This window comes from Bidens hawaiensis, unplaced genomic scaffold (assembly GCF_021521415.1).
Source record: "Bidens hawaiensis isolate Kalapana, Puna unplaced genomic scaffold, B.hawaiensis_p1.1 tig00042229_1, whole genome shotgun sequence".
NCBI classification, from domain to species: domain Eukaryota; kingdom Viridiplantae; phylum Streptophyta; class Magnoliopsida; order Asterales; family Asteraceae; genus Bidens; species Bidens hawaiensis.
The window spans coordinates 17970-31059 of record NW_027497460.1 but is presented as its reverse complement, the minus strand read 5'-3'; the positions used below and the strand labels follow the sequence as shown (position 1 = coordinate 31059).

The 13090-nt window shown below is 39.4% G+C and overlaps 1 protein-coding gene across 1 annotated transcript; it reads left to right on the top strand.

Moving 5' to 3' along the window:
• Positions 1-10968: 10968 nt before the first annotated feature.
• Positions 10969-12830, top strand: LOC143593438 (photosynthetic NDH subunit of subcomplex B 3, chloroplastic-like; the record flags this gene model as incomplete). The annotated part of the gene is made up of 5 exons (XM_077073070.1): positions 10969-11200; positions 11875-11988; positions 12368-12421; positions 12622-12684; positions 12768-12830. Coding segments are annotated over exons 1-5 (450 nt in total), but the record flags the coding sequence as incomplete, so codon positions are not given.
• Positions 12831-13090: the final 260 nt, after the last annotated feature.

Here is a 13090-nt window from a genome sequence, read left to right as displayed (position 1 = left end):
CATAACGAAGGTCAGCGTACATCTTATCCGCACCGGGATGTATGGAATATCGTGACTTGTGAGCTTCGTTCATAATAAATGTGCGAAGATCATCATGATTAGGGATCCATAAGCGGTTCAGAAAGTAAAGCAGACTATTGGGTTTAGTTTCAAGTTGGGTTTCAGCACCACACGACATCTCGTCATACATATTGCCTTCGGTGACGGATTCGTGTTGAGCATCGAGAACACGCTTTTCGAGATCATTTTAGACAAGAACACAAGTAAGAAGTATCGATTTGAAGGGCTTCTTACGACTGAGCGTCTGCCACAACATTCGCCTTTCCAGAATGATAGAGAATTTCACATTCGTAGTCGCTAAGCAACTCGGTCCATCGACGTTGTCTCATATTGAGTTCTTTTTGGTCAAAAATGTGTTGGAGACTCTTATGATCGGTAAACACCACACACTTCGTACCATAGAGATAATGTCTCCAAATTTTCAAGGCAAATACGACAGCACCAAGTTCGAGATCATGCTTCGTATAATTTTTCTAGTGAACCTTGAATTGTCTCGAAGCGTAAGCGATAACCTTGCCTCGTTTCATGAGAACGCAACCAAGACCTTGGTTAGAAGCGTCGCAGAATATGATAAAATCTTCATTTCCTTCCTGAAGAGCAAGGATAGGAGCATTGCAAAGCATGTCCTTAAGAGTTTCAAAGGCTTCTTCTTGCTTTGACCCCCACACAAAGGTTTTACCTTTGTGTGTTAAAGCGGTGAGGGGAAATGCGATTTTGGAAAAGTTATGACTGAAACGACGGTAATAACCCGCCAAACCGAGAAAAGAACGAACTTCGGTGGGAGTCGTAGGCGGCTTCCAATTCTTAACAGCTTCGATCTTTTCAGGACCAACATGAATACCCTTTTCGTTAACAATGTGGCCCGAAAACTGAACTTCTTTCAACCAAAACTCGCACTTAGAAAACTTGGCATACAATTGCTCTTTTCGAAGCAGATCAAGAATGGTATGGAGATAATTCTAGTGGTCGCTCTCGGATTTCGAATAGATCAAAATGCCATCGATGAAAACAATAACGAACTTGTCCAAATAAGGTTTACAAACACGGTTCATGAGGTCTATAAACACCGCGGGTGCGTTTGTCAACCCAAAAAGGCATAACACATAACTCGTAATGACCGTAACGAGTTCGAATGGCGGTCTTGGGGATGTCATCATCATTAACTCGGAGGTTATGATAACCCGAACGGAGATCGATCTTCGAGAAGCATGCGGCTCCTTGCAGTTGATCGAAAAGATCGTCGATTCGAGGGAGCGGATAACGATTCTTGACGGTAAGCTTGTTGAGTTCACGGTAGTCAATGCACATGCGAAATGAACCATCTTTCTTCTTGACAAATAGCACAGGTGCGCCCCACGGAGAAGAACTTGGTCGAATGAAACCCTTGTCCGAAAGTTCTTGGAGTTGGCTCGAGAGTTCTTGCATCTCGGAGGGTGCAAGACGGTAAGGGGATTTAGCTACGGGGTCAGCTCTGGGTATAAGATCAATTCGGAATTGATCTTGACGAACCGGAGGAAGACCAGTGACATCATCGGGAAAATCACGAACGACCGGGATATCGGATAACTTCTTCTCTTTCCGCTCTTTCTCCACCACGAGTGCTAGGAAGGCGAAACATTTCTTGCGCAAATAATGTTGAGCTTGAAAGCACGACATGAGATTAATCTTAGACGTTGGAGTATCACCGAAAACCTTAAGAACACGACCGTTTTTGAGAGGTATACGAATGAACTTTTCGAAACAAACAACTTCCACACGATTAAGAGTTAACCAATCCATCCCTACGATTACATCGAAACTACCCATTTTCATCGAAATGAGGTCAATTAGAAACTCGACTTTGTTAAGAACTATGACGCAATCCCTGACTACCGAGTCAATCATAATAGAATTTCCGTCGGCTACTTCAATGGTAAAAGGTCTACACAACTTATCCCGAGGCTTATCAATAATATACGCAAAATCCAAAGATATAAAACTCTTATCGCACCCGTATCAAACAAAACTGAAGCATGATGATTATCAATGAGGAACGTATCATTCACCACATCGCTAGAACTCTGAGCTTGATTCACATTCATCATTAACACATGAGCATTGGACCCTTGAGTGGTTTGAGAAACTTGGTTCAAAGGGGGATCTTGAATTGCAGGAGCTTGAGTTGATGCCGGTGGAGGAGCCATGAGCTGAGGCACAGGAGGTGCATGGGTTTGGGGTTCATAGGCTTGAGGTTGGTAGGTTTGCACTTGATAGGCTGGAGCAGTGAAGTACGGTTCATGGTATACTTGGGATTGTGGGGGATAGGTAACATAAGGTGGTGCAGGCATGACATGGGCTTGGTTGGCATGGGTGAGTAATGGGCAGGCATTACAGAAATGATTAGGGTCTCCGCAGTGGTAGCAAGCTCGAGTATTAGGAACACCGGGCTGAGCAGGGTTGGCAGCAGGTCTTGCAGTAGGGGGTGCAGACCGGGTTTGGACAACTTGAGAACCAGGTGGTGCACGGCAAGTATTAGCAAGGTGGCTGTAACGGTTACATTGAGTGCATAACCGGTAACGGGATTGAATCGAGTGATGGCGGTTACACCTGGCACAAAGGGGATGTGGGCCAAAGTAAGCTTTCTTGTTTGGGGCATTAGGGTCATTTGGGGCTTGGTTGTTGGATTGGTTGATGGAGTAGTTTTGATAGTTGGGCTTACGTTTTTGGTGGTTCTTGTTGAAGCGGTTGTTGTTGTTGGATGGTTTGGCCTCAGCTTTGGCATCGGTAGAGGAGTCGGTCTTTGTCTTGTCGGGTGTGGGCTTGGAATCCTTGCAGGTCAAGGCTCCATCCCGAACGTGACTATCAGTGAGGGAGGCAGCTAGGTCCATTGCCTCACCGATGGTTGATGGGTTACGACTCATTACGACATCACGGAAAACGAGTGGAAGACCACGAATGTATTTCTGAATTCAGCGGGTCTCGGGGGTTACTAGATGCGGCACAATACGGCTTAGCTCGCGAAATCGGTTTGAATAAATGGAGTTATCGCCACTAATTTGCTTAAGATCCCAAAACTCTGCTTCCAACCTCTGCAGTTCATGTTCTGGGCAAAATTCCTTTTTCATCGCCTCCTTCAGTTCCTCCCAAGGCATAGCCACGACCAAATCCGACCCTTGGTCGTTTCTCAGGGCATTCCACCATACAACAGCTTGATCCATAAAGCAGCTTGAAGCAAATTTGGTCTGTTTGACATCCGGACATTCACAGTGGATAAATATGTTCTCCATTTCTTCAAACCATAGGAGCAAGGTGGTGGCATTTTCCTCGCCGCGGAAGGATGGAGGTTTGGTGCTCAAGAAATTATGGAAATCATAGTTATTGGGTGCAGCTGAGGTGGCTGAACCGTTAGAGTTGAGGCTCTGGATTTGGGCAACAATTTCAGGCATAGCAGCAGCAAACTCTTTAGTGATTCTAGCAGCCAGGCGGCGGTCACGTGAGCCAGATGAACGTTGATGACGACGGTGATTTCTGGGTGACGACATTCTACGGGAAAATAAGAGTAAAGGTTTATGAGTTGAGGGATCATATGTGTAAATATTTAGGGAAAAACAAAGTTAGGTGAAAACATTAAGTTTCTGTTAGGTTAGTTTCACAAAAATATAACGAAATGCATCTAGGGACGTTGGCCTCCCATGAGCTTTCCATGGCAATTTGAATGGCCCAACAATAATTAACGAATAAACATTTGAGTTGGACAGCCCATGAGCGTTACATGGCAATTTGGTTGTCCCAACTATTTTAACGAATTATCAATACAATATAGTTTTTAGGCCTGATGAGCGTCTTTGACAGACCAAACTAAATAACGAACTATCGAAATAAAATATGGGTAGTCGGAGTATCTTGTGAACCACCTCATTGATGACTTCGACAAAAATACGAAACAAGTTAATAAATGGATAGTCGGGATTCCCGACTAACCACTTGAAATAACGTAAAAACCATAATCGGAAGGTTACCGAATTTAATCCATGAGCCACCGTGAATTCGGTTTAAAAGTATTATAAGGAATGCAACCACTAATGTGGTCACGGTTGACAGCTTAGGGTGTCGGTCATATGGCCTTCATGGGTCTCACTCGGGTCCATAGGGTTGAGTACTGTGGTCGGGTTATCACCCAGGTAAGGATTAGCGTCTTACCTTTGGTTCTCGGAACCGTTTTGCCAATGCCCAGCTCACAGTTTCTCTCCCTTTTTCTTATGATAGGGACATGCCATATAACCTAGCTCTAAAGAGAACGAGTGAAAACAACAAGTGAGAATTCTTAAGGAATTTCCCGCAAATAAAAAGCAATCTAATATTGATTTTAAATTTAAAAAAAAATAAGTTTTGAGGCATGGCCTCGGAGCAGTGTGTGTGCATGACAATAATATAATAAGAAAAATTATTAACTAAGGGAAAGCAGTAAAAATCAAATAGAACACGTAAGTTAAGCAGATAAGCACGTATAGGGCTCCTAAACATGTGTCTAAGGCAATCTCTAACGACCTATCTTAAACCTTCGGCTCTGATACCAATCTGTCACACCCCAACCTACGGCGGAAATGCTGGGGCGTGGACTGATTGTCACAGCTCGTAAGGTTACTATCACGCAATTATTAAAATTCAAATATCTATTTATTTAATTCAAATAACACCATAATTCGTTACAAAAAGAAATCCAAGGTAAAACAAAACATCAAATAATTCAAATGACAATCATAGTCTCATAATAAACTCTTCTAGCATTAGTCCTTAAAACAATCCTTTTAAGTCCACACTTCACATCAAACGGTGACCTGCATATGCGTTGAAAATAATATAGTTTGTCAACACGAGGTTGAGTGATGTAAGGTCCCATTACCGGTAGCCCTACTTTGGTGTTGGAGTTACTCATAAACGCAGTTCTAAATATCAGAGTTAATTAAAACTTTACACGGAACATAAAAATTCATAAAACATCACATATCAAATCATAAACATGTCTTAAAACATTCTTCTTGTCTTTCAAAATCAAAACATAACTTATAAAACATAACAAGTCTTCAGATGCCAGACTCTTATTCTTCTGCCATGCCTCCTCGCTCAAGCCAGCCGTCTCATCCTACTTACCTGCGTGCATACTAAAAGTCAGCTATGCTTAGTGAGTTCTAGTTAATAACATCACATACTTTACATGCATACATTCTTTCATTCATACTTTTATAACTCAAATTCTACTTTACTTTATTCTATTCTGCCTCGGATATTATTAGGGTCCGATCCCTTTTTCTGCCTTGGATATTATTAGGGTTCAGTCCCTTTTCTGCCTTGGATATTATTAGGGTCCAGTCCCTTTTCTGCCTTGGATATAATTAGGGTCCAGTCCCTTTTCTGCCTCGAGATTATTAAAGGGCTCGGTCCCTTTTCTGCCTTGGATATTATTAGGGTCCAGTCCCTTTTCTACCTTTCTATATCTTACATTTGTTCATAACATACATACATATCGTTCATAGCCCATACATAACATTATAACTTTACATTGCGTGCAATATCCGAAGATCGTTCACGTACCGACAAGCAATCATTCTTACCTTTCATAACGTACATACATATCATTCATATTTCGTACATAGCATTATAACTTGACAGTACGTGCAATATCTGAAGATCGTTCACGTACCGGCAAGCAATCATTATTACCTTTCACATAATCACATAAGACATACACTTATCACTTAGGATAAATGTATTAACAATCACATCGAGTATGCACACAGCCCCGAAAACATAACACAGAAATGTGGCTAGAAACTCACCTGAATGCGATACGTTCACCGTTAATCGTAATCCCTTTCTTGAGTTGTGCACGGCTAACTGTATAATATTTACACGTATCAATTTACTAATACTACTCATATCGTATTTCTATCTTTATATAACCCACTACGAACGGGGGTCCGGGGGCAGCGCCCCTAGCAGCGGGGTTCTAGGGGCGGCAGCCCCTAGCGGGGTCCATGGGGCGGAGCCCCTGGCTGGGGTTAAGCTACCAGGTCAGCTTGGAAAAATTTTATTTTCATTAACTGTCTTAACGTATTTTTCATTAGGCTTTTAATTTATTATTTTAACTCTCCTATATTCGCAAGCGGTCATAAATGTAAGCGAACATACGTGTAAGCGATCTTAACCAGTAGCAAACTTAACCAGTAGCGAACTTAACCAGTAGCGAACTTAAACAGTAGCGAACTTAAACAGCTGGCGAACTTATTAGCTGGCGAACTTATTAGCTAGCGAACTTATTTCAGGCGAACTTGGTCAGCTGGCAAACTTGTTGATAGGCTAACTTATCAACAAGTGAAGTTATAGCCAGCGAACTTAGTCAGCAGGCGAAGTTATACAATAGCAGCTACGGGTTTGGTTTTTATCAATCTTAACAAGCCCTTTTGCGATTTTTAATACCCTTGTTATGGTTCGACATCACCCTCTAACGTCTCCCAACCATTTTCGTTCATATGTAACCCGTATATACTATAAAGCTTGGACCTTTAAGCTTAACAACGTTAAATACAAGTCGCCATACATAGCCATAGGTTCGTTAAGTTCGTTTCCAACGTCAAGTTTGCTACTTTACGTTTCGTTTAGACCCGATTTACTTTATGTTTAAGTTTCAAGGCTAACCGATCCTAAAAACATACACTTTAAAGGTAAAGGACATACCTTTATGCGTTCGGTTGGTCACGTTTTTCTTGGTTATCTTGTATCTAGCTTGTATATTAGAGATCTATTACTATTCGATGCTCGTTGGTTGTTTCACCCTCTTCCTCTCTCTCGGCCGTATGTAAGTACGGAGGTGTGTGTGTGTTATTGAGTGTGTAGAGAATAAGATGAAAAGAAATGGGGGTTTAGGGTTTTAGGGTGGTTTAAGGAAGTATTTATACTCCTTAAAGCCCATGGACCCAAGGCCCATTACCCTTTAATCCATATTAATTAATCCAAGTCCATGATCTTTTCTAGTCTAATATTAATTAATCATTTAACACACGACAACTTAACACGACTTTTATTTATTTAATATTAGGATATTTTAGGATGTTACAAGTGAGCAACACACCAGTCCAGTTATATATATAATAAAATACGTAGCTGCAACGCGTCAAATGAGTAACAAATCAACCAATGAGCAAATAAAATGAGATGTCGAAGAGCACAAGGCTAAATCGACTAGCGTATGATAATACTATTTTCTGAGATTATGAGGGACCTCTTCGAATACGGTTCACATTGAGCACATAAAACATATAGCAAGTATGGCATGAGATTAGTTAACACATAAGACAACCATTGCAGTTTTGTGTGTAGATAAAGTGCGAAAATATACTAAGTTACGCATATGTCCCCAAAACAGTATGAAAATGAGTAAAAAGGGGGAATGTGGTACTCACCTCAAAGATGAACGAGGATGATTAAGGTGGTGCAAACGAGAGAATGAATTACACACGAACGTTAGAGCCAATGAGGAAACGAGAGCAAACGGACTCGTTAAGTACAAGATTTAATTAATGACAAGGAAATGTTATTTTAATATTTTATTTATAAGGATTTATTATAAAACTATATTGTTGATTTATGAAGATACTTAATAAAATGTCATTTTTAGTTTTATAACTAAAATCACTTGATATGTATATATGTGTTTATTAAACGTTAGTTTTAAAGTATCCTTATATATATCTAAGTATATATATATGTATGAAAACGAGTCTTAGAAAAATATATGTATATGAGCGAAACAATTATTAAACGTCGCTATCAGGGAATATTTTCATCAATCTTCTAGAAGGGAATTAGTTGTAGTTGTCACTCTTTTATATAAGTGAAGTCATCTGTTTATCCTTCCGTCTGCGGAAAGCTTCCGCATCTGGGTGGTGGCTCCGTTCTCGACTGCTTCCCTTGATCTGTAGTTCCTACGGATAATGTGGATGATCCGTGGGTACTACAAAATGATCCGCGTGTGACTTTCATGAGTATATTAGGTGATCGGCGGATGTTATTTTATGTGTCTTTGAGTCTTTTCACTATCCTACCTCTATAGTAACTTATGAAAATATAGTTGTAAAATGCTTTTGTGATGAATTAAATATAGTGGTTGGTTGTACGTCTTCCAAAAGCAAGGGTTTCATAACTCCCCAACCCCTAAGTTTGGGTTGCCAACTAAAAGACAAAAAACAATTAGAGTGAAAAACATTTTAAATCCACAACCCGGTTGTGCCATCAACCTATGTCACAAGACTCACGGCCCTATTGTGACATGGCACATTAATATTGGCTTGGTGTTTATTTCTTTTTTCTGTTTTTCCTTTGATACATTTAATTTCACATATATTTTGATTTTTGTATAATTTTTGCTATTTAACTTTTTTTTTTAAATCTAAAAGCACAATTTTGTTTAGAATTTTTTATGAAGACGTTGATATAAATTTTATTAAAAACCGAGTATTTTTTGAAATATGTATTTTTTAATATGAGTTTGTAAAATTTCTTTTCGTTAAACTTTTTTAAAACTAAGTACTTTTAAGTATGTTTGAGAACGTAACTTTTTGTTAATTATTTTTTATACTTGAAATAATATTGTTTAAAAATATAAACATTTTTATTATTTATAATATATTTTTAAGAATAAATTAAAACTTAAATGAGATACATGTAATAAGAAAAATTTGTTTGGGTTGAGTTGTGAATAAAAGTGAAAAGTTAGGTTGTGCAGGTGAATGGAAAAGAAATTAGTTTTTTTTTATTAATCGTTGGGTTGGGTTGGGTTGGGTTGGGTTGTGTCGAGAATAAAGCTAGTTGAATATTTTTTAAACAACACCAATTTAGTATTATTTTTTTCACAAACAGATAAATGTATTTAGGATTACTTTTTGAATAAGTTAAGTGTTTTTTTTTAAATAATGCTTTATGATATGATATCTGAGTAGACTTTTTTTGTCTTCTTATTATAGATGGTCTTCTTCTTGAAACATTGGACACTTAGGCTGAGGGGTGTGGGGGGCGCGAGAGGGGGCGCCAGCCAATAATATTGTGACGTGTGGCAGAGAGAGAAACTTGATAAGATGGGTGTTGGTTGTGGTGCTCGCGCCCCGGGACATGGTGTGGAGGGGCGCGAGAGGGGGCGCGAGCGGTTTTTTTTTTATTTTTTTATAAATGTATTAAAAAAACGTATTATTAAAAAAACTCATAAATTATTTAAAAAAACACACATTAATTAAAAAAACACATTAATATCTAAAAAAAAATTAAAGTACTAAAAAAAAAACATTATTCTTATTCTTCGGCTTGGTCTTCTTCGATCAACCTCTTCCGGATACGTTCCTTTTGTTTTTCCATCAGCATTTGGTCGACCGGATTTAGGTTACTGAAGTCTCTTGTAAGGAAGTCCAAATCTCTCATTCTTTTTTTTTCCTTTTTGTCATTAGAGACCACCTCCATGGTTTTGTTGAATTTATTGAGGGATTCAACAAGATCGTTGATGTTTACGGCTTCCCCCTCAGCCGGTTTTTTGCCCCTGGCGTACCTTCCCAATGGCCGCCTCCTCGGCGGTGAAGACGTTTCCTCCCCCGCAACGTTTAGGTCGAATCCAACCCGGCAATCCGACCCGGCGGAAGTGCTATACGCTCCAGACGAACTAGTTTTAGTCCGTTTCGGCCCTACTTCCGCATCAAGGTCCGGCGCCACCAGCTCAACCCACTTAGAACACCTTCTCAACCTCTCCCACACCTTTACACCGTCCCACGTCTTCACCGTCTCATACCTCCGCAGGCACTCCTGCTTCCACTCTTCGACAGTGAAATTATAAACCGCCAAATCGTCATTGCCACTTGGTCTCATACGACCGGCGTTCCTGTTGAACAGATTAGTAAACAAGCCGACAAATTTTCTGATTTCGGTCCACCGACCAGAAATCATATCGGCGTTCCGCTCTGTACTCCCAACGAGCGAATAGAACGTCTCCCTAACTTTGTCCAAAAGACCTTGCTCTTTTGGTAGTCCGCTGCAAAATGCATAAATAAATTTGTAAGTCATTTAACTTTTTTATTTAACTTTTTTTTAAAATCATTTTTAAAAACGTTAAAACAATTACCGCAACGCCGATCCTCAGAAATAACTATCCAAGCCCGACACAGGGCTTCCTTCTCATCCGATGACCACGGAGTGGTTTTCCGTTTCGTCCTTCCAGTCGAAGCCGAACCCGACCCGTCCGTTGCAACTTGTTTTTTCCGGTGGACGCGTCTTCTTTGTCCCGCAGCTTCACCTTCTGGTTCTTGTGTCTCCGGAACAACAAAGTTAGGAGACGGTTGTATGTTGGATGGTTGAAAGCCGGATGATTGTTGCGACCCCGAATAAAACATCGCTTGGTCCGGTGCCGACCATAAATCGTCGTAACTGTAATCTGAATCTAGGTTTGGGTACCAATTTCCAGCCATGTTTTTAAAAAAAGGTTTGGAAGATGGGGTGATTTTGGGTTTTTTTGAGGTTGTGGTAAGTATTTTATGTGATTTTGGGTGTGGTATGTGAAATTGGGTTGATATTGGGTTATATAGAGAAAAAAAAATTTTTTTTAATAAACTTTAAGAGCCAACGGCTCAATTTATAAAGCTCCAACGGTCATGCACGCTTCCCAATGCCCACTTTACGCCCATTTCCAGCCGCGATCACCCTTGCGCCCGCCTCTTTTTCCGTGCTCGCGCCCCTCTCGTGCCCCTCTCGCGCCTCGGTGGTGTGGTGCTCGCGCCCCGGGGCGCGAGCGGATGGGCTCACGCGCCCCCTCTAGCGCTCCACACCCCTCAGCCTTATGAAGAGCTTTAATGACAGTATGGCCATTTTATAACTCTTGTATAAGTTTGAGGGTTGTAGTGAAACTTTCCAAATGTTAGAACTTGGTAGAAAGAAAGTGTGGTTCCAGAGAAATAAATAAAAAGAAAAAGAAATGGCGTTCGCCGTGAATTTCTCCCTCCGGTCACCTGAATTAACCACCGGCAGAAAATCCATCATATCTTCCACCAGAAAGCGACCCATGTTGGCATTTGCCGCTACTCAAGAACCACCCACAACCACGCCGGAAATTGAGCTTCAATTTATAGGGGTAATAGTTTACTTTACTATCATTTTGTTTTTGACTTTTGTATTAATTAAATACCTTTGAAACCAATAATATTTTAAGATAACTTATGGTTAAATTCAGTTATAAGCAAGTTTTTGAATAATAAAACAATCATATTGAAAATAGGGTGGTGTTCGGGTTTTTTAATCATTGGATTCATACCCGTTCATCAAAACTTGGGTTAATCGGTTTCATGTTTTTATGGTTTCGGGTTTATTTGGGACGGGTTAAAAGGTATTGGGTTCTAAGTGCAAGTTGGAATGTGTACTTTATAATTTAACTTACCATGGGATTCATTAGATAATATCACAAAGCCGTATTAAAATTTCTTCAACCCAATTACCGAACCAAATACTAATTTTAGGTTCCAGGTTCCATCTTAATCGGGTTTGGGTTGTTTTGGTTCCATCTTAGTCGGGTTTGGTATTCAGGTTTCGGGTAAAAACGACACCCCTAATTGAAAATGATAGAAATACCTCATGAATCTCTAAAAACTTATTTTGTACAACATTTGATATTTAATTATTAATTAATATATTTAGACATTACTAATGGGTACATGGTGATAGTGGATATTTAGTTATTATTGGATTATACGTTTGTAACATGTAATCTGGAGTTAATGAATGAGTTGGTGTTGTGGTGATGAAATGAAGCCAAAACCCGGTGGAGATGGGAAGTATCCGGTGGACAAAGTGTCGGCGGTGAGCGGGGAGAAGCTTCTGAGGACTATCATGGCGGATAACAAGCTTGAGCTTTACGGAACGTATGTATGTTACTTTACACCTCCACAATTCTCATACACACACAAAAAAAGCATGTTGCTAGCACGTAAAATGACCATCCATCCTGAAAAATATTAAAGTTAGTGATAATATTTATGTATTCAAGTTTTCCAAAACAGTATATTTAGCTATTAATTCAAAATTTTTAATACAAACTATGGATGTTGAAATAAAAAAATTAGTTCAAACACTAAATTGTTAAGCCTATCCAACCTGACCGGTTTGGTTTGTTATTTTCCAAACCGTAATTAGCAGTCGGTCTAGAATTTTCAATATAATCGGTAATCACATATAAGATATTACCCGTATTATAAGGAAGTCTTAAATGACATAAAAAAACTTTGGTTAAAATTTGATTTTGTAGGGAAAAGTGATGAACTGTGGCGGTGGGGGAAGCTGCGGCACTTGCATCGTGGAGGTACGTATTCTACTTTAAACTGTTACGAAAATTTGGATAAAATGTGTTTCGGGTCAAACTGACCACCCGCCCATTTCCAGTTCTTTTTAAAATTTGGATAAAAAGTGTTTCGGGTCAGCCTACCACCCATTCGTTTTTAATTGTTCTAATGTGTACATGTTTTTCTGTTGTTTCTTTTTATATTATGCACCTGCACACAGGTTGTAGACGGAAAGGAGCTTTTAAATGCGAGAACAAATACCGAACTTAAATACTTGAAGAAGGTTTTGTTTTTCATCCTTGCACACGTTTTTAGTATCATTAATAAAGATCTTGCTTATCTTAACTGTGTTTGTAACTTGAACAGAAACCCGAATCGTGGAGGTTAGCTTGCCAGACTATAGTTGGTAACAAAGAGAACTCCGGGAAGGTAAGCATTATTTTCTTGAAACTTTTTTTAAGAATTACTGAGCTAGTTAGAATTATGAGAACTATAATACATAAATGCTAATTTGCTTTGGGTCACTTTTGACGGGTTCTACTTATTTAACCTTTCGTTTTAACAAGTTTATTCATTTGACATGTGGAGGTAAAATATATATTGGTTTTAAACTTATTTTTAGGTTATTCAGCGGTTGCCTCAATGGAAGAAGTGACATAAAAAATATGTGAATAAGTTCACAACAAAGT